General features: G+C 55.6%; 2 protein-coding genes across 11 annotated transcripts in view; one reads left to right on the top strand and one right to left on the bottom strand.

The window, feature by feature from the left end:
* The window catches only part of ATP2B3 (ATPase plasma membrane Ca2+ transporting 3), a 62635-nt gene extending 51376 nt beyond the window's left edge, over positions 1-11259 (top strand). For 5 of the 7 annotated variants that reach the window (XM_032397421.1, XM_032397418.1, XM_032397420.1 and 2 more), the window contains one exon: positions 8460-11259. In XM_032397421.1, the coding sequence (XP_032253312.1) occupies positions 8460-8780 (321 nt within the window). In that variant the 3' untranslated portion in view covers positions 8781-11259. The remainder of the gene's footprint in view (positions 1-8459) is intronic. The other 2 variants (XM_032397423.1, XM_032397422.1) reach the window with 1 other exon arrangement.
* A 162-nt stretch (positions 11260-11421) lies between these two features.
* CCNQ (cyclin Q) lies at positions 11422-27208 on the bottom strand. 4 transcript variants are annotated; one of them, XM_032397426.1, is made up of 6 exons: positions 26988-27058; positions 26047-26294; positions 24149-24332; positions 22460-22592; positions 20172-20399; positions 11422-16217 (listed from the first exon to the last, which is right to left on the bottom strand). In XM_032397426.1, exons 2-6 carry the CDS (start codon positions 26063-26065, stop codon positions 16128-16130), a joined length of 654 nt encoding a protein of 217 aa, XP_032253317.1. In that variant the 5' UTR covers positions 26066-26294; positions 26988-27058; the 3' UTR covers positions 11422-16127. The 4 variants fall into 4 exon arrangements, 3 of the variants coding, with proteins under 3 accessions (XP_032253317.1, XP_032253315.1, XP_032253316.1); XR_004298510.1 differs by lacking the exon at positions 26047-26294 and adding an exon at positions 17083-17201 and having other exon boundaries at positions 16092-16157; positions 26988-27208; XM_032397424.1 differs by lacking the exon at positions 26047-26294 and having other exon boundaries at positions 26988-27208.
* Between the last annotated feature and the right edge of the window lie 574 nt (positions 27209-27782).

The following is a 27782-nucleotide window of genomic DNA, read 5'->3' as shown; positions in this document are numbered from 1 at the left end:
AGGCCTGCTGTCTCTTGGTTCCTTTTGGATTCCTTGGGCTTTCTCCCTGGCAGTAGCCTCTTTCTCTCCTCTCTTCCTAGCACCTTCCTTCCTTCTGCAGCCATCTGTCACCCCACTTCCCACTTTGGGGAGCCCAGAACAGTTTGAGAGATTCCACCCCTTCCGCTGGTCACGAGCTACTCCAGGGGGATAGAACTAGTGCCTGGCCAAAAAAAGGGGGGGCCACTGTCCCATCCACACCCCCATGGTGCTGGGTGAGGAACAGGTGACAGGAGCCCAGTGAGAGCTGAGCACCTTCTGTCTGCTGGTGTGGTAGCAAGGACCCACCTCAGAAAGGAACCTCCCGAACTGTGGAGGAAGGTGCTGGTTGGAGGACCGGGCAACACCAGGGGACATGCCTGCTTCTGGAAGCCACCAACCAAAACCACTGTGGGGCAGATTTGTTTGGAACTCTGGACTGGCCCCCCAGTCCAAGCTGTGAGGACCTAGAGAAATCATTAAGCCCAGCACCCTCATTGTACAAAGCAGAAGAAGGCTCTCACCCTCTCTTGGAACTTACCAGAAGGAAGGCAAGGTGCAGATCACAACAGAGCTCTAAGCCTAGCCGAGAGGTCGCATCGTAGAGGGTGCAATGGTTACAGGCCACGAGGTTTTCCTAAGGAAAACCCCAGCTCTTATGAGAAGGTTCCTGTCCTCTTTCCCCACGGTCCAGCCAGTCTGGCCCTAACCCCCATGCTGGAACAAGTCTCTCCAGCACGCCAGGGCCTCTGATCTGACATCCCTTCCGCCGAGAATGCCTGACATTCTCTCCGGGTGGAAGGCCCCGTGCAGGGTGCATACAAGGAGCCTCAGGGCCAGAGGGATGGGTGACGTCGCTCACCAACGTAGGTTCCAGCACGTAGTACCAATGCCAAGAGGTGGCCGGAGGATATCCTCGGGGCAGGAGGGAGAGGAGAGCTCCCTGGAGGGGTGACCAGGGAGGGTTAGAGATGAGAGGTCTTTGGGGCTCAGCACACCCCCACTCACACCCACCTACCCTTTCCAGCCAACCTGACCCCCCCAGGCTTCCCGCACCCACATGTCTGCTGCTTCTGGATTTGGGAGCCCCACACAGCACCCACTCCTCTGGCCACACACAATGACCTTGCAGCCCCAGAATGGTTCACTCAGCCTTTACATTCTCAGCTGGGGCAGCCCGGAGAGCAGCCCCTGTGAGTGGCTCGATTAATCAGCACTCTCCGTCTGATGGAAACGAACGGAGCGCAATCCTATCCCCCCCACCCCGCTCCACCGCTGCTATGCCAGTTAGCCCTGCCCCTGGCCCCAGTCGCACTCTCACCCACGTTTGGCCCCACTCCCCAGGCTGGGCGCGAGGATCCAAAGGTGTGGCCAGAGATGGGGTATTGTGTGCACGCAGGTTTACTCCCAAGCAGCAAGCTGGGTGCCAGATAGATGGCTGCCCCCGGGGGTGAGCGGAGACACACAGACCCGCCCCAGCGCCCCCTCCCCACCCACACTTCCAAAGCCTGCTCCCCACCAGCGTGCCCCGATGGCTCCCCCATCTCATCAGGCAGCAGCGCTGGGCCTCCGTACTCAAACAGAGAGGGCTCCTAACCCAGCCAGGCGGCGGGCAGGGGCGGGCAGCAAATCTGGTCAGATGTGGCCAGAGAGGCTCCCTCAGGGCTGTTTAGTTCTGACTGACCATGCCAGAAACAGATCGTAGCAGTTGCTCTATTTTAATTGCCAACGTGAAAGCCTTCCATCCAACTTGGCAAAGCCGATGCCAGGTAAGCCCCAACGATTTCCTTGGACACACCCTCCTGGAGCCTGGGGAAACAAGCTCATCACACACTTGCAGGGCATCAGCTCCCATGATTAAGCCAAGCCCGCGGAGGAAGGAGCCTTGCAAAGTGAAAGCGCCTTTCTCAGGAAGTTCGTTGATTTCAAGCCAAGTCTCTCCACTTGGGTTTCTGCGAACAGTGTGCTGGCATTTCTTCTCAGCTATTTGACAGCTTTGTTTCCACATTAGGAATAGTATCAGCCCGGCCCGGCCCGAGCCTTCCTGCAACCATGGGCCCTACCACAGGGAAGGACCGTCCAGCCAATTCCTAAAGCACATGCTAGCTCGCAGCCTAAGGCAGACCCCAGAACCCCTGCTCCGAGCCCTCCCCCAGTAGGCACTTCCAGGCCTGACTCCCAGGGCTGGAAGCCAGAGCCCAGGAAGCTCAAGACTTATTCGAGGCCCTGCAGCTGGACATGGCCAGGATGAAAAGCAAGGCCGACCACCTGAAAGGCCCAGGAGTCACCCCATGCCTGGGTCAGCTCAGTGCAACAGCTTGTTGACATCAGCAGCGTGAGTCTGGACTCTCCCAGTCCTGGGCACAGATGCATGCACACAGGATGGGAGGTAATCTTCACAGAACTTGCCAACCGTTAGCATTTTTGACTTGCCAACATGCACGGAGCCCTGTCTTTAGTTGGTTTGGGGTTCAAGCCCTCCCTCAGTGAAAGGGGCCAGCTCTGGAGTTGCATTTTCACATTTCCTAATTCCATGGTGAGGAAAGGGAACCTTCCTCTTTGATTGTGGGTAAGTCACCCCACACCTCTTTGTGTCGCCTTCAAGCCCTGAACCACCCTCATGCCTACAGGGACGGTTTGGGACCTGGGAACCCCAAAGTTCCTGGAAAGCAGTTCCCCTGGCTCTCCCCAGCTGCTATGTTCAGAATTTGCTGTAAACCCAAAGCCCGAATGCCAGGAGAGCCGAAAGTCCCCTCCCTCCCGCAGAAGATTCTGGATTAGTGGCTGGCACAGAGACAGGCATGCCCATCAAAGCATGAGGGGGCTTTGAGGGAGCAGCAGTGAGACAGAAGCAGAGGGCGGAAAGCGTGACGACCCCTCCCCATCCACAGCCTGCTTGTCCCGCGGTACAGAGGAGAAAAGGCCAGTTTCTGTGGTTACTGTTGTCATCATTGTTCGGAAGCCTTTGCTTTGCTTTTTCTCTTCTCTTCTCTTTTCATTCCCTTTTTGCGTTTCTTTACTTGGGTGGGTGTTCCCTCTGTCCTTCCCTTGCCTCCCGGTGTTTACATCCCCTCCCCACCCCCATCACACCTGCACTGCAAACTTGAGCGATTGGAGGTCAGAACAAAAGTGGAGCACATCCACTTTCAGCCGTGACCTTCAGCCCCTCTGCTCCGTCAGGGCGGACAGGGTGGGTGAGGCTTCGAAGCTCAGGGCTCCGGTGAAGGCAGGCCAGCGCTTACCTGTGGGAGCAGACGGCGGACAGCAAAGAACAGAGAAGTAAGCTCATGTTAAGTGTAGATGGTCACAAGCCTCAGAGGAGAAGAAAGCAGAGTAAGAGAAATGTTGGGGGTGCTATCTTGGGTAAAGGTTGTCTGAGACGGCCTCTCGAAGGATGGATATGTGAGCCGAGTTCTGAATAAAGAGAAAAAGCTAGCATGGGACAATCTGGCAGAAGAACAGTCTAGACAGGGGAAAGGGCAGGTGTAATGTTGCTGAGGGAGCCTCAAGCTAGCTGATTAGAGGTACTTGCGGCAGCCGCCCACTGAGCCCTTGCTGGGTGCAGGCACTGTGCTGGGTGCTGGGAGCTGGGGAGGTCAGCGAATCAGACAGACCCCAGTCTTCAGGGGCCTATGGAAAGGAGACAGAGGAGAGAAAAATGGCAGGGGTGGGGTGAATTGAAGGTGAGCCATGCTGGGAAGAAAATGAAGAAGAGGCGCAGGGTTGCTGAGGGAGACGGGGGGGGCTGAGACTGTAAACAGAAAAGGTGAGGGGGGGCCATGAGGTTCACTGGGGAAGAGCCTTCCCAGCAGAGGGAACGGCTTGTGCAAAGGCCCTGAGGCAGGAGTGTGCCAGTATTCGGGAAAAGCCAGGAAGCTGAGGCTGGAGACAGTAAAGAGGTTTGAGAAAGAAAATGGCCTGAGGCGGGCCCTGACTTTGCGGGAGACGCGGCTATTGAAGGGTTTAGACCAGTGGAGGCTGTGACATGCTCTGGCTTTTGTTTGAAAGGACTGCTTGGGCTGCCCTGCAGAGACTGGACAGCAGAGGTAAAGGGCAGCCGCTGTGAGACCGGGGAGGAGGCGTAGGGTGGGGGTGAAGTTAAAGTGGCAGGCAGAGCCCCGGGTCTGGAGATAGAGGTGTTGGACTCGTCAGCAGACAGATGGTATTTAGGACCACAGCAGATAAGAGCAGCTGGGAAACGTGTGGGTGTAGATGAAGAAGAGAAAAGGTCGAAAGATGAGCCCTGGGGCCCTCGGATGTGAGCGGATGGTGAGAGGACAGAGAACCTGGAGACCTGTCTACAGCCAGGAATCAGGGGTGTGGCGTGGGGAGCAGTGAGTGCCCAGCTGGGGAGGTCCCTGGGGAGCAGGGGGTCAGGAAAGAACCGGCCATCGACAGCAGCTAGAGGGGACTGTGGCCCCAAGAGCGAGTCTCTTGTAAGACAAGACAAATGAGTAGGCTAGGCAAGGGGGGGGGGGCAACATCCTTGAGTGGGTGCAGAGGCCAGGGTGGGGCACCCAGGCAGTGCGGGAACAAGCAGGGCTGCCTCTCGGACATCAGGAAATGGGGGGCACAGCCGGCCTCACTTGGGGCGAGACAGGAAGCTATGGGAGAGCCCTCCAGCCCCAGCCTGACCTGATCCTCCTCGGCCTTCCCAGACACCCTGGCTACAACGCTAGGAGGCAGCTTTATTGGAAAGTGCTTTTCATGTCTCTCTTTTACTTTTAAGTTATCCCACAGTAAAATGGACTTTTGGGGGGCAAGGGTTCAGTTCGGTGAGTTCCCACACTGCACAGAGTGGACCCAGGGCAGCTCCTTCACCTGCTAGAATGTTTGGCGTCCCCACCAGCTAGGTTGGGGAGGGCCGGGCCTGATTCAATAATCAGAGAGGAGGGAGGCTGCGAGGGACCCCAGAGATGTCAGCCACAGAGGTGGGAGCCAGGGAGGATCAAGAGACCAGGCAGTCAGGCTCTGAGTCCCAGGGGCCTCCAGGGCCCTGGCAGATACGGCAGCAGCCATGGAGGTAGAGAGGGCTCTGCTGAGAAGAGGTTGGGGAATTAGGGGCTGGGGCACATGCTGATGCAGGGCACTGGGGTCGGGGATCGAGGTGCCTCTGTGGTTTGGCCAGAGCCCTGCACTAGGACCGGAAGACCAGGGCTGACCCTCAGCCTCCTTCAGTTTGATAGACCCTTCAGCCATCCAAGGGGAGGTGAGGGAGCAGCAGTGCATGCTGGGAAGGAGTGCGTGCAGGCTGCAGACATAGGTGGGGGTGTGTGTATATATATATATATATATATACCCTTTATATGGTGTCCCTGGAGTCTGTGGGCTTTCAGTGACACTGACAGCCTTGAGGGTGGCAAGGTCCCTTGGGGAGTGGCAGAGATGGAGAAGGGCACTGTTTCCGCTCAGCCTTGGTCACTCTTTTGCTGGGACACACTGAACTCTGCCGTGGGGATGTTCTGAAGCCCCCGTGCATGAGCTCGGCTCTCTAGAGCAGGCCTCTCTTCTCGAAACGTTTGCCGGTTCTCACCAAACCCGTGTCCCAGGAAGTCGCTGTGCTCTTCAGTGTCGGGTGGCCTGAAAACACCCCATCATGACACCAATACCAAGCAGTTTGTTAACAGCCCAAGGTTTGAATGCGGGGAATTGGGACATGGAAGAGACTAAGGATGACACAAGCCTAGCTTAGAGCCCAAAATCGCATGTGTGCGTGAGCAGCCCGCCCCCCCCCCCGCCCCGCCCCGTTGGTGATTGAGCGACTATCTGTGCCACGCTCCGTCGATAGGCAGCAAACCAGACCAGTGACAAGACAGTCATTAAAGTAAGTCTGATTATACTTGGGAGGAGCAAGCACCCTGAAGGAAAGTTCCGGAGCTGCAGAAGCTGGAGAAGAAGGGCTGGCTGCCCTTTTTGGGCAAAGACTTTGGAGTTCAGCCAGGCACAGGGAGACCCGAAGGTGGGTTTCAGCAGGGGTCTGACCTGATCATGTGACCCAGGTCCAAGTGAGGGGACCAGCTCAGCCAGAGGAAAGGGTGTAGCCAGGGTCATCAGATCATTGCTGCCAAACTTACCACGAAGGCGCCTAGGGTCAAGGGCTGCAGGGTCCAGCTTACTTTCCTTTCTGTGACTTGTCCCAGTACCTCCCCCCCAGTTCTGGCACCAGAAAAGGCCCAAAGAATGAGGCCACATCTTCAATGACTACAAAAAGTGATTTCTATTTCTTTTCGTTAAAAATATCAAATGATTCTCCCCTCAATTTCTGGGTTACCCCTTTCTCAGGAGCCAGTCTGGGGGAGTCAAGGAACTGAGGGCAAATAGTTGGCCATCTGTAATCCATAAGACGTGACTTCACCAAATTCAGAGAAAATCCTAGCCAGGTTTAAGATTTGGAGTTAGGGAATTCCAATTTTACGGAGCTCTTTGGCCGACTGTTTTTGCACTCGAGCGGCTGTGAGGTTCACCTGGCTTAAACTGATTTACGAGCACTGTGCTTGGCCACGCACTGACTGTCCCGGGGTTCCAGACCCTGGAGGGTCGAAAAGGACTCATTGTCAGCAGTGTGATTCATGGTCTAAACTAGGGGACAGCAAACTTCTCCTATAAAGGACCTTAGAGTAATTATTTTTAGCTTTGCAGGCCAGGTCTCTGTCACAACTACCCAACTCTGCCCCGGCACCTTGAAGACAGGCATAGACGAAGCAGAAATGAATGGGCGTGGCTGTGTGGCAATAAAACTTTATTTATAAAACCAAGCTGAGGGCCAGTGTTAGCCCTTGGGCCAAGTTTGCCAACACCCAGTCTAAACCAAGAAAACCAAGTCCTAGAAGCTTTGACCTGGAAATGACTTTAGAACTGATGCTATGTCCACCCACTCACATAGGGAAGAGCTGACTTCCCCATCTCAGCACAAGGCCAGCTGGCTCATGCGGGGCCCAGCAGAGGCCTTCCCATGGACTCGAGCTTCTAGAACCAAGAGGGAGCCCAGGTGGTAGGGGACCAGGGAGGGAACAAAGTGAGGCAGCAGCTCTGTGGCTCATAAACCTGATGACATTTGAGCACTCGTGTAAGTGAAGGTGGGATCAAAGAGACCAAGGGGCTAGTTCTGGGAGCAAGATCCTGCAGGAGGTATGGGGGTCAGAGGGTGCCTGAGCTCGGCTGGGGCCAAGGGCCACCATAGCCGGGGATCAGGGCACTGTGGGAAGCTCTTCCCTGAGGTCTGCCAATGCCAGTGGAGCAGCCGGGGAACAAGATCTAGAAAAGCCTGAGTAGAGGAAGGATATGGCAGATTCCACTGACCAAAAGAAGTCATCTGGCTTGGAAACTGAAGAGGAGGAGGAGGAGAGTGCAGGGTGCAAAAGGCTGGAGGGGCAAAAAGCCTGTGATGGCAGGAGACACGAAGGCAAAAGGGTCCGCGAAGGGAAATGCCAACCGATCAGAGGCACCGAGCTGCGGGCCAGGGGGCCTGCAGGAGGCGAGAGGAACCATCGCCTTGGAGCAGGGCATCCAAGCAGGACAGGCTTACTGGGTGCAAATCAAAAGCGGGGCCATTTTCAGTGTTGGATGCCTCCAGATGGGAGAGTGGCCAGCTCTCAGGCCCCCGATTACAGCCAGATGAGCCCCAAGGTGGCGGTCAGGGCTAGGAGGTGGGCCTGGGCGTACGAACAGAGAGGAGGAGGACCAGTGCCAGGCCAGGGTTCTGGGGCACCGTGGGCCAGAGGAAGGAGAAGTGCAGGAGACAGGGCCAGGTAGGAGGAGGGCCAGGCAGTGGCGATGTCAGGGAAGCCAGGAGGAGTTTCCAGAAAGAGGGACAGTCAGCTGTGTTGGGTGCCCCTGAGAAATCAAATAAGATGGAGACACAAAAGTCGCCACTGGACTTCGCAGCAGGAAGACTGATGGCCATGTGGGTCTGGGCATGGCAGGTGCTGGTTACAGGCACGAGAGCTGGTGGGACAGAGACAAGGTCTATAGAGAAGCCAGGGAGGGAGACCCACTTGAGAAAGGCCGGCAATGTGCCCATAGGCTGGGGACTTTCTCTTGTCAGAAAGTTATGCAGACTTCGTGGTAAGAGGAAGTGGAGAGTCCCCTCTCTAGCATTCTCCCTTTTTGGAATCATCTTTCTGTTCTATCAAATTGGAATTCAGATTTGGCAGAGGGCCCAGTTGATGAGACACAGACCCAATCCTGAAAACCCTTAGCGCAACCCGGCAGAGCTGTCCCGGTTGCTCCAATCCAATGGACGAACGTTTGTCACGCAGTAACCTGGTGCTGTTGATGTGGGTGGAACTTGCCAGCACCAGCCAGCCATTGACTATCTCCTTCCCTCCTTCTTTCCTTCCTTCCTGGCTTCCTTCCTTCCCTTCTTCCTCCCTTCCTTCCTTCCTCCCTCCCTCCCTCCCTCCTCCCACCTTGGGCCCCTGTCCTTCCATCTCTCGCTCCAGATCCGGGTGGTGAAAGCATTCCGTAGCTCGCTCTATGAAGGCCTGGAGAAACCGGAATCCAAGACCTCCATTCATAACTTCATGGCAACGCCCGAGTTTCTGATCAATGACTACACCCACAACATCCCACTCATCGATGACACGGACGTGGATGAGAACGAGGAGCGCCTGCGGGCCCCCCCACCCCCGTCCCCCAACCAGAACAACAACGCCATAGACAGCGGTATCTACCTGACCACGCACGGCACCAAGTCAGCTACCTCGTCAGTGTTTTCTTCCAGACCCGGGAGCCCGCTCCACAGCGTGGAGACGTCCCTCTAAGGGAAGGGCTCTGGGCACACGCACACCGCACACACGCGCACTCGGCCGGATGGCACAGGCCTGCAAGGAGAGCATGGCCAAGGCGGCTGAAGATGGTGCTCGCACGGCACTAGCAAGAAGCCACTCCATCCAAGGCTTCTTATCTGGGACTGAGGAGGAGGAGGGAGAAACTAGAGCGTGAGAAGAGCCGTGTTTCCCTTTTTTCTATCGAAGCATTTTTTTAATGAACACTACAGTTCCTCCGGACGTTCGCTGTTTGGGCTGTGCGGTGGGGCGGGGGGCTGCTTGCAGCTGATTGGGCGTTTCCCTGCACCTGCCGGAGAGCAGTGGGACCAATAGGTTCATACAGAAAGAAAAAAGATGACCGTGGCTCTGCAGGGCCCGGAAGGATGCCCCGCCCGGACAGCCTGTCGCTGGGAGCCGCCTGCAAATGTACCTGCGCCACCAAGCGCCCCTCCCCCAGGACACATGTGCGGTCTGTATGTGTGTGCGTGTGTGCATAGATATGCGTGTGCGTATAGACATATACGTACATATATGACCAGATGCGTATTTAAAGAATAAGGAGCTATTTATCAGCATGATATTTCCATTCCTCTTATCAGGTGTTTTCATTTTGAAATTTCATTATTTATTGTGGCAGGTTTTTTTTTCAGGGAACGAGACTGCAAGAATATCTTTTTGGTTGCTTGCCGGCCCCCCACCGCTGCCCCCCACCTTCTGCCCAGCCTCCGTTCTCCATCCCGGTCCTCCTCCCTACACAGTTCCTGGGAATGTTGCTGTGGAGATTCCTGAGAAGGTCGGGGAGAGAGACACGAGGCCGGAGCGGTTAGAATTAGAACTTTTGCACTTTGAGACCCCTGCCTATAGAGGGAAAAAAAAAAAAACAAAAAACCTTTCAATGGAATTTTTTTATTTAAAAGGAAAATACCAAAGTATTGATAAGAATGATCCCCTCCAGTAGGTGGAAAGGGGAGTTTTGCTTTCAGTTTCCTTCGGTTTCAACTCCAAGTCCTGAATTCTGGCTGGTGGGCTTTCTTTGTCCACGCCCCAACTTCAACAGCATGAAGCGCTGCCGCCCCCTGCCACGCCGACCCCTTGGAAAAACCCAGAATCCGGGAGCAGCCCCAGGAGAGCCAGGTCTGGAGGTGGGGGTGGGGGTGGGGAGACCACCAAGAGTCAGGCAGAAAGTGGCGGAGGAAGAGGAGCTGACGTGACCGCAACCGAGAAGTTGGGCTGAGGGGTCTGTCGAGTGACTGGGGCCAGGTCTCAGTCACCACCCGCCAAAGCACTCTTCCGACCCGGGGCTTCTCGTTCAAGGACAACTATGACCCACAAAGGCATGGATTTGTGTCTGCAGCCACCTACGGTGACATGGGGGAAGCAGGCGCAGGAGCAAAGCCCCTGGGAGCGATGGCACCTCGCCGCCGTCGCTCCGGTCACAGCTGTGGCTCTGTGTCACGAGCCCGGGAGGCTGAGGAGGTCAGCTTCGCCGCGCCGGCTGAGCACCCTGTCTGCAGGAGGGAGAGCTGGGCCTGGGCTCCCCAGACGGTTCCCTCGGGGACCTCTCCTTGCCGTATGGGCACCCGTTGTGCCAAGCCTCAGTTTCCCCTGAATGCACGCTGACCAGGGAGGGAAATGCAGCAAAAGCAGAGTTTCCTTTACCTTCTGAATTCATCTGTCGCGTTCTGCAGAGAGGCAGTTGAAGTCCGACCGCAGCGTGAACATGTGCCTATCACTTGGGCCTGAGGCTGAGCCACTGAGGGACAGCTGGGAGCTGAGGGACACGGGTCAGAATGGAAATGCAGGTGTGGGTGAGCAGCAAGGCCGGCTCACCCATCATGTCCCCTGTGCTACCCCCACTGGCAGGGGACTCGCCCAAGCCCACCTGCCTCTGTGAGCATCTGGGTCGACATCCAAAACATGCTCAGTCCCTACCGCTACCCTGAGGGCCATGTCACCCCTGAGCAGGAGTAGTCAAGTCTCGGGCGAAGGGATTCCAGTTAGACAAGAAAATCCCACTTAAGATGCCAGCTACAGATAACTTAAAGCCATCCCTTTATTCCAAAGGGCACATTGAGAATGTTACCCATTTGTAAATTGTTCCCTAATGTCCTTGTTTAAACAACAAAAAGGGCAACTCAATGTGTTGAGGGTCTGTGTGTTCTTAAACTAGAAATAAAATTGGAAATCTTTCAAATTGAAGAAGGTAAGCTGCACATGCTCTGCTCATGGGCTTCTTTTCATTCTCTGTTAGAGACACCTTGGTAGAACAAACGGTCCGTATAGATTAAACAAAACCCTCACTGCTGCCGTACGAAGTTGTCTACTGTGTGTGTCCATTGCTGCCCTTCCTCGGGGTGTGGGGTTCAGAAAGGGGCGCCGTGACCTCAGGTTGTCGCTCTGGTTTCTGTACAGTCTTCAGGCCGAGGGACCTGTCTTGTGAGGAAGCCCCCTCTATAAAGCATATTATACGGAATGGCTTGGTCAACTGTGTTCAGTTATTAAATATGTTTTACATTTTTATCTGCCTGTTATAAAGATGAACAAAAATTATCTTAATGAGGAAGACCAGATGCATAATAATTTAAAGTCTGTAGTTGAATTTCCTAATTTAAAGAATAGACCAAAATTTCTGTGTATTAAAAAAAAAAAAAATTGAAAGGCTCCTACAGTCCCAGTCTGGGTAACATGTGTGATTTATTAGTTGGTGAATTCTGAATGAATTGGAATGAAAAGGAGGTGTCTTCATCCACTTAACCAAGCTGAGAGCCCCAGGAATGGCCGAGCTCCCCCCGGGTGTGCAGCCACCTGTCCAATCCTTATGGAAGGAAGAAAGGGCTAGCAGAGGTTTGCATGCTGGTCCTCGAACTGTCTGGACCTGGAGGGGCCTCGCCTGAAGGCCCAGGCCGGCATCCTCAAAGGAAGGTGAAGGCAGGGGCCACCAACCCAAATGCACGCATGCAGACTCCCTCTTTTTTTTTTTTTTATTGTGGCAAAATATATACAACATAAAAGTCACTCTCCAATTTTAAGCAAACAGTCCGATGACATTAAGTACTTTCACAGTGCTGTGCAGTCATCCCCACCGTCTGTCTCCAGAACATTTTTATCTCCCCAAACTGAAATCTGTTCGCGTTAGACCCTAATTCCTCATCCCGTGCCCCCCAGCCCCTGGTGCCTGCCGTCCTTTCTGTCTCTCTGAGTCTGATTGCTCTAAGAAACCCGCCAAAGTGCAGTCATACAGTAACTGTCTGTAACTGGCTGATGGCACTCAGCTTCATGTCCTTGAGCTTCATGCGTGGTGTAGCCTATGTCAGAAGTTCCTGCCTTTTTAAAGCTGAGTAACATTCCGTTGTATGGCTAGACCATATTTTCTTTATCCACTCATCCGTCAGGGGACACTTGGGTTGCGTCTACCTTTTGGCTGCTGTGAATCATGCTGCTGTGAACATGGGTGTGCAAATATCTGTTGGAGTCCCTGCTTTCAGTCTTCTTGGGTCTACATCCAGAAGTGGGATAGCCAGGTCATTTGGTAATGCTAGGTTTAATTTTTTGAGGAGCTGCCAAACTGTTTTCCAAAGCGGCTGCACCATTTTTAAATTTGCCCCCAGCAGCGCACAAGGGTTGTAATCACAGACTTCCTCTTTAAGCCAAAGCGGGGGAAATAAAACCCATTATTTCAGTCATTCACTTGCTCGCCGGGTCATCCCCCTATCCGTTCCTTCGCACACTGGGCGTCTTTGAGCACCTGCATGGGGGGCATCTGTGCTCCGCAGCCCAGAGGGAGCTCTGGGCCAAAACTTGCAAATGACTACCACAGGGACAGAGCCGAGACTACCCACATCTCCGTCCCCTGTGTTTCTATTTCTCCACTCCACACATCACCCTTTCAAACTTGGCAACGCCAGCGGATGCCTTTTCCAGGGAAGCTGCCAAGAAAGGAGGAAAATGGCTTCTAAGTTCCCTTCCAACCACCAGAGTCCATACTTCTAAAAAAGGCAAAAAGACAAATAACAGAAAACAGCAGACAAATAGCCAAGAGCCCTCGCTTCATTGATGTGTGAGTCCACCTTGAACCCTAAGGCTGAGCAAGTCTACATGGGACCCAACGCCATGTCCAGAGAGCTGGCACCTTATGGAGAGATGGTGCCCTCCCCCCCAGATGGCTAATTTCTGCCTGTGGAGACTCTTTTCCACTCCTGCTATCAGATATGACACAGGTTCCTGTGGAAAAAAATTGGTACTTAGCCACATGAGTTGCGGCCAGGAAGCGTAACAACGCCCACCCCTTCACAAAGCTTGGCCAACATTTCACCACCCAACAGCACCCCGGGAGCAGAGGTGCTCCCTGGGAGTCTGAGGATGCCCGGTAGGAGTTGATGAAGTACCCCACACTGGTGGGGGGGGTGCTAAAATAAGACAGTTACCCCCCCCCTCTTGCTCCGGAGGCCGGAAGGCAGGAATCCAGGTGTCGGCAGGGCGGCGCTCCCTCCGAAGGCTCTAGGGGCCGCTCCTTCCTTGGCCCTTCCAGCTGCTGGTGCGGCCGGCGTCCTTGGCCTTCCTTGGCTGGTAGCCGCACCACCCCTGTCTCTGTCGTCCCGTGGCCTTCTCCCCTGCACATTCCATCACTGCGTCTTAGAAGGATACCAGTCATCTTGGATTCGGACCCAGCCTACTCCTGTAGGATCTCACCTCACGCTGACAATAGCTACAAAGAGCCTGTTTTCAAATAAGGACCCATCCCCACATTCCAAGAGTTAGGACATAAACACATCTTTCGGGGGACAGCATTCACTCATCTACAGCTGGAAAGGAAGAGATCGCCAAGTTCCTCATAGAACCTGGATCGCCCCCCTCCTTCCACCCATTTGACAGGCCGGGCAAGGCTCGGCCGTCTATCACTTTACAGTAATTAAGATGTGCTGGAAGCTTCGGGTTGTAGAAAATCTTGTCTCCATCCCTCATCGCTGCCTAGCACCTTTCCTTCATCTCTGTTCCGATGACGGCACACTGAAGGGGGAGCTTCCGGCCCCAGCTGCAACAGGAAAGCAGAGACGAGCCCTGAGTGGTGAGCGCTGACAGGACAGGCCCAGAGGCCAGTGCGCGAGGGCTGCAAGTCCCACAGGGCAGCACGACAGGCACGGGGCGGGCTAAGGGATTTTAAAATAGCAATCAGAAAAAAATACAAGAAAAATAAAACTAGCAATCAGCAATCCCAGTCTGAGATCATTTGGTCCAACCTGCTCAATTTACAAAGTGGGAAACTGAGTCCCATAGAAAGAAAGGAACCGGCCTGCTATGCAGTCATCATAAAAGGAAACCTAGAGCTACAAAATCTCCACGGAGGCTGCGGCCAGCCCCAGCAGACCAGAGTCTCTGGAGCCATGCTTTCCCAGTTCGGCACAGGGGCTCTCAGCCGGGGGTGGGGATGTTCACCAAATCCGTAGAGACATTTATCCAACCACCTTCCCTTCTTTCTGGTAAGTCCTGGAGCAGGGGGTGGGGAGCAAACAGACTGGAACAGGTGCAGATGGAGAGAGCTCTCCAGAGGGTTCTCCCGTACCCTCCCCCTAGCCCTCCCATCCAGAGCAGGGGGTTCTGTTTTCTGAGAGCTGAGCAAATGACCTCCCATCAAGTGCGTGGGGGCCAGCTGCCTCGCCGGAGGCTAAACCTTAAGAGATCCAAGGACACTGAAGCTTCTATAAGAGCCTGTGATCTGGTCAGGGGAGAGAAGACAGAGAATCCAAAAGTGAAACATCCGTTGCCCAATTCCATTCAAACCAGCAATAAGCGCTGGCAAAGGCCAGCGCCAGGTCGATGCGGGACAAGCAAGGCTGGGGCCCAGGGGGCGGTGCCGGGGCCCAGCCTGTGGGGAGGAAGAACACGAGGCAGACGAGGTACGTTTTGAATAGCAGAAGACAGAAAGGACCAGCGAAAGAGCCAGAGCTGCTCACAGAGAGAGGCCTGCGGGCTGGCCCCTCACCACCCACTGCGTGCTGAGCCGGGACTCTGAGCACCAACCTTGGCCTCAAAGAGCTCCCAGCTGAGCTGGGGGGACAGATACGGAAAGGACACGGTGGAAAAGTGGACATTTACTCAGATCTCACATCCTGAAGACAAATACCACAGTTGCTAAGTAAACTCAAGCAAGCCCTGCCGCCTGACTTGTCACCAGTGTGTGATCCACCGGAGACAAGCATTCGGAGGCAGCCTGCCGGACCCCAGGCATTCCAGCCAGCTCCCACACCTGTGGGTGCCGGACGGCATGGCAGCCAGTATCCAGAGCCCATGCTCCCCTGGCAACAACTTCCCAAATGCAGGGGCGCACCTGGGACAGTCCCCTGCTCCCCACACCATCATGTACTGAAGGACAGTCCCACCAGTGTGTGTCGAGCCCAGTGGGGATTCCCAGGGAGAACAACCTAGGCTGCTGTTTCTCTAATGCACCCAAAAGCAAGTCTTCTGGAAGAAGTGCCCTTCGAGTGGGTCAGGAGGGTGTCATGGCCCTGAGATTCTCTAGGCTCTCCATCTAGACTCACTGTCTTGACGCTTAAGAAAAAACCATCATTTACTTTCTAGTTACATTTTGGTCAGATCTGGGTTTGGGGAACCCAAGTGATGCTCCCTAATCCCTCTCTCCAAAATTGATGCTCACTCACTGAATGGGACGGGCGCCAAGCTCTGCGAATGTCCCAGTGGGGGAGTGAGGACATGGTGACTCCTTCCGGGGACGCCACCATGACGTGTGCACACGCTGGGCCACCGTGCCCTCAGAAGGCCATGGAGGCACAAGGGCCAATTCCACCAGGAGAGAGCGTTTCAGGGGAAACCGAGGCTGGATGGCACCCAGAGCAGCCCAGGCCAGAGAGCAAAGACGGGGCGTCTCTGTTGATTTGTATCATCTTTTATTATACAAAATAAAATTCCATCTATGTTGCACATTCATACTTTCTATAAATCTGGCTTTAAAAAAATCCCCAAGGGTGCAGTCTCATCTGTTCTTTGATTTTGCTTCCACTGATGTCACAGCTCAGCTGCAGTCGGTGCCCTCTCAAAGGACAAAAGCAGACACGGATGCCTTGGGGGCCCTTCCCCTGGTGCACCCCGGCCTGCCCGCAGGAGGCACGGCTCCCATCACCGTCTGGACCACAGCTGCCAGGGACAGTCAAAGCATGAGAATCAAAGTGGCAGCAGGTCATCGCCTTCACCAGCCCGTCTCCAGCAGCACAAAACCAGTCCTCCCAGCTGGTCTTCTGGGGACCAGCCGTCACAGCGATGTGGTGATGCCGTCCCCAGGCAGCCGAGCATCCCGGGCTTCTCTTTGGGCAGGCCTGGACCAGGGCCTTAGGGGATCTCTGTGTCCATGGTATAAATCTGAATGAGATCAGACACAATGTTATCAATGATTGGCTTGGTAAGGTCGTCACTAAACACCTAGAAAGGAGAAGGAAAACAGGTTCTGATTAGACTCCCTCTGTGTTAAACAAGGCACCCACCACTAAGCACGGAATCACATTGCACAGGGGGGATGGCACAGGGACTTGGCTATCAGAGATGATCGTGGCTCTCTGCAAAGCCAGTTCACTTCCAGCCTGCCAAGGCTAAGCACAAAGCAGAGGACATTCCAGATGGAAGAGGCCTCAGTGATCATCTGACCCAGACAGGACAGGGAGATGGTGACAGAGTTGGGCCAGGAGTTCATTTCCAGAAGTAAACAGGCTAAACCACTGAACCCCACTCCACCCTGGCCTGGCCCCTGGAGAACACCTGGACCTGTTCTATAACCTGGGCCAGACATCCTCCCGACCGTGCTGGAGAGCTTATAAAATTGTCAAGTGAATCCCCAGGGGCCCAAACCAAGAGGGGTGTGTAGCTCAGGTCTAACCCCGCATGTTCCCAAGGAAGTTCTGGCCCTTGCCCAGCCCCTGGGAAAGGACCTCTGGCCCCCAGCATGTCCTGCCTGATGAGAGGGTCTCAGTCTCCCTGGGGCCAAGCTGGGCCACACCTCTCAGCTTCACGTCCCGGGGGGGGAGGGGGGGGGCGGTGCAGGTGCAGAGACTGAGTTTCCGAGCTCAGCCCCGCGGGAGCTCCAGGCCGACGGGACTGACCCCGCACTGAAGTCCCCGGACAGCGCCGCTCAGGGAGGCTTCCCTGGTGGCCGTGCCCGGTGCGGGTTGTCACACAAGGCTGCGGGAGAAACGGCACTGCCGCACCCCTCCGCCGGCCAGGGACCTGGAAGCTCACACCTGGTCTCCCCTGGACCCGGCCCTACGCTCCTCGCGTCCTTGCTGATTCTGACCTGGGTGCTTCCACTGTAATTGACCATAACAACCGTAACCGGGAGCCGTTGTACGGCTCTTCTGAGTTCTGCGAGCCCTCCTAGTGAAGCATCGAGCCTGAGGGTGCTCTCGAGGAGCCCTGATGATATGGGAAATAAAAAGCAAAACAAGGAGATCTTGGTTAGATACTGTGGCCCCCTGGGCCCAGGGGTTGCTGCCTGGGAAACCAATACCAGTAGGGTCAAGACCTTGGGCCAAGCCAGGGCAAAAACTAGACCTGAGTCCACCCCCTCCATGGCCCCCAAAGAAAGCCAGGGCCCTCCGTAAGCTGCTGCCGCAGGTAGGAAACAGTGGCCTGAAAATCCCAAGCCCTGGCTCATGAAGACTGGCCATCTCGCCCCAGACTGTAGGTAGAAAATCAATGCTTCCGAAATATGGGCTTGGGCTTGCTCACCAAGGTCCACTCCTTGTGTGTTCCTGGGGACCCCAAGCCAAGAAAAGACTGTTAAAAAGTAGTCCCGGGCCAAAAGGTGGAAGCAATCCAAGAGTCCACCCCTGGAGGAATGCATAAACACAATGTGGTCCATCCGTCCCGTGGACCAGTGTTCGGCCTTCATAAGGACAGACACCCTGACGCCCGCTGCAACGCGCTACTGCTTCAGCCACCCGGAGGCCCGACACAGCCTGGCACAAGGCCTGCCTCACCGCCCTCACACTCAGCGCAGGAGCACCTCAAGCTCCCCCAAGGCTCCTGACCAGCACGGCAAAGCCCCAGCCCCCAGCAGGCGAGGGACAACAGAGAGGCGGTTGCTGCGAGGAGTGGCAGTGGAGAGCAAGGAGGAAAAGTATTTCCCAACTCAGACGTCAGCATCCGGGCCAGGCGGGCAGGCAAGGCGGGGGCGGTGTCATCATCTAGAACCATTTATCAGAAGGCAACTGGTCCTTGCACGTCACAAGCCCAAAAGGCCCCCAGATTCTAGATGCTCCTGGTGCATGTGGCCCGGAGCCACCCAGAAAAGGTGCAGAGCTGAGTGAACAGGAGTTTGCCACCCCACTCCTCCCAGTCTTAACAATCACTGGGTAGGGGGCACCTGGGTGGCTCAGTTGGTTAGGCGACTGCCTTCGGCTCAGGTCATGATCCTGGAGTCCCGGGATCGAGTCCCGCATCGGGCTCCCTGCTCAGCGGGGAGTCTGCTTCTCCCTCTGACCGTCCTCCCTCTCATGCTCTCTGTCTCTCATTCTCTCTCTCTCAGATAAATAAATAAAATCTTTAAAAAAAAAAAAAAAACAATCACTGGGTAAGCACAGGGCTGGCTGAGGGCTGGCACTGGGAGGCCGAGGCAGTAAGGTGGTGCCCGGGGAAGTTCAGGAGCAGGTGAAAAGAAAGGAGAGCAGAAAGGAAGACACACAGAGAGGAGAGCCAGACAATGGGAAACAAGTGATGACATCGCAGACCCAAGCAGCCAAGAGACAGGGGCTGCCATGCCCACATGCCCGCAGAGAGCAGGGCCGGGAAGTGACAGCCCCTTCTGCTACCACCCGGTTCCAACAGAGCAGGGACGCTATGGTCACATGACCTGGAAATCCCTGAGAGGACCCAGCAACGGAGCAGTACTTTCTGTCTATGCAGATCCCTTTCAGCCCCATGCTGCCAGAGGAGGTGCGTCTCACCGGAGACCAGGGCCACAGATGTGTCTGCTCGAAGATGCGTGAGCACCTACTATGGGCCAGATCTAGGCAGTGGACCTAGGGCAGGGGATAAAGCAGACAGGATCCCTGACCTCCCAGGGCGCCTGGGTGGCTCAGTTGTTAAAGCGTCTGGCTTCGGCTCGGGTCGTGATCCCAGGGTCCTGGGATCGAGCCCCGCATCGGGCTCCCTGCTCGGCGGGAAGCCTGCTTCTCCCTCTCCCACTCCCCCTGCTTGTGTTCCTTCTCTCGCTGTGTCTCTCTCTGTCAAATAAATGGATAGAGTCTTAAAAAAAAAAAAAGATCCCTGACCTCCCAGCACTTGCTATCTGGTTAGCTGGAGGGATTTGACGATAAAGGACAAGAGAACAAAAAGCAAGCAGGAGAAGCCGGGTCTCCGCAGAGGGGCAGCAGGAAAGGAAGGGCACCATGGGAGCCAAGAGCTGCAGGAAGGGAGGGGGAGCCAGGAGCAGACCCAGGAGGGCACCCAGGGGGGCACCCAGGGGGCACCCTCTGTTCACGTAACAGAGGACACATTTTAGAAGACTTCTGGCCACTGGCTGATTTGCTGGGGAGGGAGGGTGCGCAAGAAGGAGAAACCTTCAGGTACCGCAAGTGCTGCTTGCAGAGAACCTCCTCTGGGGCAAGGCCAATGTGTTATAAGAAAGGAACAGCAAACTAGACTCAGGTCTAGTATGGGAAAGGGAAAACCAGAAATGATTTCAAAATTCCATTGTGAGAAACAGTGGGGACTACTCAGGGAAAATCGATAGGACTGTGGAAGTCCTCGAGGGCAGCCCTTCCCCCGGACTCGCGCTCTCTAAACCGTGCTGTGGATTCAGCAGGTCGGGGGGAGGCCGGCGAATCTTTCGACCATCAGCCTCATTATCTGCCATCTAGCCATCCACCCACCCGTCCATCTCGTGCCATCCGTCTGCCCACCCCTCTACCCATTTGTCATCTATCGATCTATCTATCATCTATCTGCCTGTCCATTATCAATCCATCTTTTTAGAGGACTCCCTCTATACTTCTTCTGATGTGAATCCAAGTTTATTAACTTCCGATCTATAGCAAGCTCCCGCTCAATTCAATAAAAGTGCTTGGCTGAACAAAGTGACTCTCAACTGGGGGTGATCCCCACCCTGGGACACTTGGTAATGTCTGGAGACATTCTGATTGTCATGACTAGGGCGTCTACAGGGTAGCACAGGATGGTGTTGCCACAGAGAATGATCGAGCCCCAAATGTCCGCAGTGCCAAGGGGGAGAGCCCCTGCCTTAGACAATCATGACAGGGTATGTTCAAGCTTCGAGATTCCTAAGTAGCCCACATCTTCCTTCAAGGATAATTACCACAGAGAAACACGGATGAGTCCTCAGGCAAAGGAAAGGGGAACCGGCATACTGAGCAGTCACCTCACCTGCCACCACGGCTTCTCGGCCTCGGCCTCGGCGGGCACCTCAACCCCATAGGCCTGCAGGGCCAGGTGGAGCACCGCCACGGCTATGTGCTGGGCCCGGAAGCGGAGACACAGCCCCCCGTGGTAGCTGTCCCGCAGCAGGGCCCAGGCAGTGACGGAAATGGGGGTCCGCTGCCAGCAGTAACGGTTCAGCCAGTTCTTGAGGGAAATCAGGTAGTGGAGCAGGTACTGCAAAGACACACCAGTCAGCCAGTTGGCCTTCGGGGCCCCAGCCCCCCGAGACGCCTGACTCCTCATGTGAGGCACTGCGCCCCCGCCCCACCGCCCACCAGCCGCTCTGCCCCTAAGCTGTCTCGACAGGAATAAAACACAAACTGGATCGAGCCATCTCTCTGTTCAAGCCCTCCAACAGCTCCCTAGGTCCCTTAGAAAGAAGCCCCAGCGCCTTCCACTGGCCTCCAAGCCCTGCCCCGCCCTCCCACCGTGTCTGAACATGCCGAGCACGCTTCCCTCCCGGCCTTGGCACTCACTGCTCCCTCTGCCTGAAATCGCCTCCCCCCCTCCCTGCCCCCCCCCGCCCAGTGTCCGTGTGCCCACCCGCTCTCAAGTCCTGGCCCAGCTCCTGGACCCTGCCCAAGCTTCTATCGATGGCCACCCCTACCACAGTCCCTCTCCATCACCCGGCCCTGCTCTAGCCATCATCAGAAATCATTCTGCGTATCCCCTTGCCCAACTCAACATAAGCTCCAGAAACAGCGTCCTTATATTCCAAACAGAACACTGCGCCCGTGTGCCCAGCCTGAGGCCAGGGGCTGCCCGGAGACAGGACGCCCGCTTTCAGAGGGACTACGACTGGTGACCGTGTTTTCCAGGAGTGCTGCCCTTGGCTGTACACTCTTAATGGCTTTTCAGCTCAGCTGTCTGTCGGCTCCCACTCTGGGAAGACAGCGGCTTTGCTCGAACCGCCCGATCCACAAACACACTGATAAGCCCGCTCCACAGGCTTGAACACACGTGCTTGCGACCCCAGCATGCCACGGAACAGGGGCCTCATTGGCTGCCCGAGACCCCATCCCGACCTGACGTAAGGGGAAGGCCGCTAGGCTCAAGGCAACGCTGGCCCCCGCTCCCCCACCCGACAGCCCCCTTGGCAGGTGCTGTTCTTCCTCAGACACAGAGCCTGGGTGGCTCCTGCCTTCCCCTGCATCGTGCGACCAACCGAACAACCGACCAACCGACCAACCGGAAACACAACTATTTAAAAATCTCTACCAGAGGTTTCCGGGATTAGAAAGGCAATTTGGAAGGGTGGGGTGAGATTATAAGGACCCCCGTGGGGATGGGAGTTGTTTTGTATTTCAACCGTGGTGGTGGATATATGCAGGTGCATACGGGATAAAATTGTGCCAGTAACACCCCAGCGACCCCCAGAATCCCCGGCAGGGGAGGGGCTGCACCAGCGGCGTCACCCCAGCTGTGACACTGATCGGTGTTCTGCGACACGCGCCCCTTCGGGGAGGCTGGGCAAAGTCTCCATGTCAGACAGGATCTCTGCGTTACTCCCTCCAACTGCTTGTACATCTACAATTACCTCATACAAATTTCAATTAGAAAAAAAACGAAATCCTATTCACAACCCATGTCCCAATCCCCTTGTCCCAACCCCCCACCGCCCCACGTCTTTCCCTGCAGGCCACCCTTCCCAGCTGCCCACATGGGGGACTGGGCCCCCAAAGTATCACATCCAAGTGCTCTAAGGGTTTCACACGTCCCTTTTGCTGCCGTCAGAAACAGTTCTATTGGGACTTACGTGTTCCTCGCAGTTAAAAGTGTGCTACTTAACTTTGTGACTCAGATTTTCTTGTGGGTTTCAAAGCACAGCTGAGCTGCATGTGAGCTCTGAGGCCGAGCGCGACTCTTGGGGACAGGAACTCTGGGGCATCATGAAACCAGCCCTACTTCCCTGTGGCTCACTGAGCACACAATGTAGGTGGGTCACGGGATCGGGAAGGGCTTCACAGTCACACGGATCCCGGCTTGCGGCCTTGGACAGGCAGGCCCAAAGGCAGAAGCTGAAATTAGAACTGCCTGAGAAAACCCAGGGAGTTGGGACAAGAGAGGCCACACAAGCCAGTCAGGGTGTGCAGTCGGGAGCCCCAGGGCCCAGCTGTGGCTCGCTCTTCCTCACATACACCCCGTGTTTGTGAGGGTTCGGTGGGTGCACTTTCAGGATGAAAAACAAAAAGGTTCATGCCTCTAGAAACAGTTGCCAATTCCCCAGCAGGTACCTTGTGTGGGTGCTGGAAGGAGACTTGGAAACGCAGGACTCTCAGCATGAGGAGTTCACACTGCACGATACTGTCCCGGAGCGCCCAGAAGCGGGAGTCCAGCTCCAACGGTTCACTGCCCGGGTGAAAGTACCTGCACGAGAGACAGCAGTGCTTATGGCAGCCAGAGAAGCGTCTCTGGGGAGCCCCTCGAGTCCCCTGGTGTCCAGACACAAACTCCAGTGTTCTTCTGCTAGATAGGGCCAGTTCTACTGATGTGTTTATAAGTCATCTTCATCTACATGCCTACGATACAGGATAATGTTTAAACAGTAACTAACAGAGAGAAGAAGCCGGCTTCTAGTTTCAGCCCTGATGGGCTGTCCCACATCACTCAGCAAGATGTCAAGGGTAAAGATGAGTCTCTGCAATTGCTCCAGAAGGACTGGAAGCTCTAGCACACACTGAACTGATCAGTCAGCCTGGGATCAGGGACAGGCTTTACCACCTGGGACGGCAATGCCCAGGGCTCTTACTCTGGGTCCAAGGAAGGAATTGAAACATGTCATGGGGATGCTATATGCAGAAGAATAAACATATTTCGGCTTTATGTTCCCAGATTGTCTTTCCTTTGTTCCAGATCCTTCTGTCCTTATTTACGCCATATATATCCACAACACTCCCACCTACGCATGATCACCAAGATGTAAGAGAACAGGATTCACACTCAAGTGATCAAAATTCTCTGCCAATGACTCAGCCTTCCTAGTTCCTCACTCCTTTTGCAACTTCCCCACAGAACCCCAGCCGGGTGCTCATGTCTAATTAGCGGTCCACACAATTTCCCCTCTACCGGTCCTCCCTGCTGGGGACCTGGCAATTACAGGTGGACTCTAGCGGCCCTCCCTCGGTTCCCTCTCCAGTTTTTCTCTTAGCCTTTCACGGTACACTGCGAACCTGTCATGCTTAGGGGGTAGGGAGTGCTTTTTCCGTTACCTGTTTATTAAAAGAGAAGCAACACAAAACAGTTTTCTTAATGATTAGTTTAGTTTCTAGAAAGGTTACGCCATACTGCTAGTCAGTAACTTTCCACAAACTGCTTTCTCCTGGGCACCCTGGGTCTCAGTGCAGCCTGGCTGGCTGGACCCCCATATCCTTCCCAGTAGGAACACAGCTGCTCGGGCCCAAGGGGGCCGCCCACAGAGCACCATGCCCACACCAGGGCAAGAGGTGCTTCTTAGCAATTCTGACTCAGTTTCCCACACCATCTAGATAAAATAATTGCCCAACTGGGTCCACACCCTCCCCTGCATGGGAAGGTCCTACAGGTCCCACAGAACACAACTGGTTCGATCCATCCTGCCCAAAACTCCAGACGAATCTTCTTTGACATATCTCTCCAAGCTCCCTGTGCTCTAGCTATGCTCCCCACCCCATGACCCCAGCTCCTCTACACTCCTCCGGGCCTTTGAGACTTCCCTTAATCTGGCCCCAGCTTCTCTTCCACTCACCCCATGGGTTTCTGACACCAGGCTCATTCCTACCTTTGCTGCTAGTGCTTCTTGCCCTGGTTCAAGACCACCCTGGTGCTTCCTTCTGAGCTTGACCACTGTCACCTGGAGGTCAGGGCCCAGTGGGACCCTTCTCTGCCCTCCCATTCGGGTGGACACCAGTGAGTCCTCCCAAAGGCCTGGGCCTGGACGCCATTACCTGTTGGACACGTTGATGATGTCACGAGTGCGCAGGTGCTGTTCCTCCACTTTGCCAGCCAAATAAAGGGAAGACATGGCGACCAAGTAGGGGTCATAGGCATCCAAGTTGATCTCATAGAAGAACTTATGGTAAATGGTACAAGCTGTGGCAATGGGAATGGACTGCATCCCTAGCTTGACACCTGCCAAGAGAAAGCGGGCAGAAGAGTAGCTCAGTCCAGTGCTCACCCTCTGCTAAAGCATGGGTGGAGCTGCTGGGTTGGGCCCTAAGGGTATACACCCCTGCTCAGACAAGACCAAGAGCCTGGAGCCTAGCTGGCTGTGGCTGCTGGGTCTTTCACTGGGTCCTCTACCTGAGAGGTTTTGAGCCAGGCTTCTCAGATTCCATGGGGCTAACAGGTCCCTGGGGGCTGTGCTCAAATGCAGTATTGCCTTCAGTAGCACTGCAGATACCATACTCCTACCAAGCCCCCCTGGTCACACCCAAGCTACGGATCTGCAGACCCCACCAGGAGAAGCAAGGCTTCAGACTAGTCCTCAGGGAGCACCTGGCATGTCAGCCTCTGCACAACATCCTGGAAAGGACCACACACTGTTGTGTCTCTGTTTCTACCTTACAAGCATTTAATTAAAGGTCGCCCCCACCCCCACAGGTCACCTAACAAAAATCCTGCCAAGATGACAGCAGGGGAAAAAGGCCTCTGAGCATCAAAAAGACACCACAGAGTCCCAATGTTACAACTAAAGATTATACTCGGCCCTGGTTTCCTTGTCTGAAGGTTGAAAAAGGCAAGAAAAGCAAGCAGAAAAAAAAAAAAAAAAAAAAAAAAGCAACACCTATGGCCACCGACAGGCACCAGGGAAGAAGACTGACACACAGAAAAGGGAACAAAACTCAAAAAGCAGAGCACGTGGTGGTTTGATTTAGGGCGTAAAGCCCACGCCCCACCCCACCTCTGGACGGCTCCTAAGGAAATCGCTGCATTGGGTAACAGAACCAATATAAATTCACAATGACCAGGGTTAACAAGAGAAGGTTAAATGACATCCAACAGACTGAAAGAAGGTGGGGAACAACCGTCAATCATTAAGATTACATTCAGTATCCTCTCCCTAAGGTGTTTTAGTTCCCTGGGGCTACTGTAAGGAATTACCACAAACTCAGTGGCTTCAAACAACACGTACTGTTTCTCTTACAATCCTTACGGTCAGAAGTCCCAAATGAGTCTGAGGGGGCTAAATTCAAGGTGTGGGCAGGGTGGGTTCCTTCTGGAGCCTCCAGGGAAGAATGTTTCCTCGCCCTTTCCAGCTTCTAGAGGTGCCTTCAGTCTTTGGCTCGTGGCTCCTTCCTCCCTCGTCAAAGTCAGGGGAAGCATCTTCTAACTCTGCTCCCCTCGTTCCATGGCCTTCCAGTCTGCCAGTCACTCCTGCCTCTCTCTTTAAGGATGTGATAGGTGTGATTATCCTGGGCCCAGTGAATAATCTAGGGTAGTTCCCCCATATCAAGATGCTTAATCCTGGGGCGTCTGGGTGGCTCAGTCATTAAGCGTCTGCCTTTGGCTCAGGTCATGATCCCGGGGTCCTGGGATTGAGCCCCGCATGGGGCTCCCTGCTCAGCGGGGAGCCTGCTTCTCCCTCTCCCACTCCCCCTGCTTGTGTTCCCTCTCTCGCTGTGTCTCTCTCTGTCAAATAAATAAATAAAATCTTTAAAAAAAAAAAAAAAAGATGCTTAATCCCATCTGCAAAACCTCCTTTGCTACATGAGGTAACAGTCACAGGGTCGCAGGTTCAGGGGATTAGGATGGGGACATCTTTGGAGGACCAGTGTTTAGCCTCACAGGGGGGAGCAAGGGCATATGCAATACATTTTATAAAGAAGTCCTCGGAGAGTGGTACCTGGAAGAGCTTTTAGCATTTCAAGGTCTAAACTTCAGTTACATGGGCAGTTCCCACATGGGACTCCTCATTCCCAGAGATGTCAAATACGGTGGTATATAGCTGCACATGACCCTCCAAGCCCTGTTTTATGCAGCAAATCCTCAAAGGGCAGCACGCTGCCCTGGTTTACATGGGCCCTCCAAGCGGATGCATGGCAGCATATGGGAGGCCACTGCCATCCTTCTTCATACCTTGTGCAACTCTTCCTGGAAATTAAATGTACAAATCACTGGGCTTAATGGTCCTGCATCATTTCCCCAGACCGCTGCCTTTGACTTGAAAGCGGACTCACCCAGACCCCGCTCCCACCAAGTGCGTACAAAGTAACAAAGATCGAAAGTAACCGTCTGCCCGAGTGAGATACTCTTGCCAAGAGAAACAATGTTTCTACAGGAATCCGATTCGCTTCATTGTCTCGCCTCGGGAGCAGGGGCACCCAGCACCTCTGTGGACACCCTGGCAGGGTTTTCAAAACGCGAGCTGCACCCCGCCTGGGTCCTCGGGGTGACGGGACCTCGCCAACAGGGCTCGTCGCGAGCCTCACGGACGGCGGGCTCCGAAAAGGGCTCCGCGAGGCCACGGGCGCTGGGAGACAGGTCTGCGGGAAGGCGCGGTGGGCCACCAAGCCGCGGGCGCGCGGATCCGACCACCTTCTCGCTCGGGCCGGTCCCTTTCCACGTCCTCTCTTGGGGCCTGCGCGCCCGTCCGCGAGGTGGCAGTGAGCGTGTCCTCCTCGCAGCTCAGAGCCTAGCACACAGGGCTCGGCGGCAAGCAGAGGCCTGTACCCCCGAGCCGGGCCTCTTCCCCCCGGCCGGCCGCGCCAGCGACCCGTCCTGCGCGTCCCCTACTCCGGGAAGTGGGTTCCCGTCAGGCCGGCCCTCGTCCCCAGCCGCGGTTACCTGCCTCCATGATGAACCTCGTCACTCGGAAGTGCACCCTCGCCTCGGGTGCTGGCCGCCCCTCGGCACCCCGCGCCGCGTCCCCTGCTCCACAAATGTCCGGGCCAGCAGCCTCCATGAGGCCCCGCCCCGCGGCCCCAGACCCCCCGCCGGAAGGAGAAGGGGCCCCAGCGCGCGGCGACCGGCTCCGGGGGTCCTCGCGGCGGGCGCGGCCACCCGCCCCGCCGGCCCCCCGCCCCGCCCCTGTCCGCGCCGCCCCGCCTCCCAGCTCCCCGCCCCGGGACAGGGCGGGGGAGAAGAGAGGATGACCGCGCGGCTGCGCGCAGGCGCCGGCGCAGGCGCAGAGGCCGACTCGGCCGGGCGGTGGCGGGCCTGCACCCGCCCTGCCCCTGAGCGCTGCTTGCCCCGCCCTTGAGAACTGGCGCCGGGTCCCCGGGAGGCTTATGCCCCGCCCCCGAGAGCCGCCAGCCTGGTGCCCCGTGGCTGGAACTAGCTGGGCTGCTTCGCGAGGGCGCCGCGAGGTCACGGGCACCCCCAGGCATCTTAGCTGCAAGTCCCTGCGGTCCACTAAGGTGTTGCTCCAGGCTGGTGGCCCGGCGCCGTTTAGGACTGGGAGAGCTGGTGGTGACTGCCAACCCCCGGGCGAGGGGCGCTCACCTGTGCTCTCGCTGGGACGTTGGCGACTCCCACCAAGAGAAATCATGTGACTCAGTGTCAGTGTTCGTAAAAGCTGAATCCAGCTTTGCCAAAGTCTGCAGACAGGTAGACGAGCCCCGAAGGAAATGTGCGAAGAAT

Source organism: Phoca vitulina, unplaced genomic scaffold (assembly GCF_004348235.1).
Source record: "Phoca vitulina isolate PV1807 unplaced genomic scaffold, GSC_HSeal_1.0 scaffold99, whole genome shotgun sequence".
NCBI classification, from domain to species: domain Eukaryota; kingdom Metazoa; phylum Chordata; class Mammalia; order Carnivora; family Phocidae; genus Phoca; species Phoca vitulina.
This window is presented reverse-complemented; position numbering and strand designations above follow the sequence as displayed.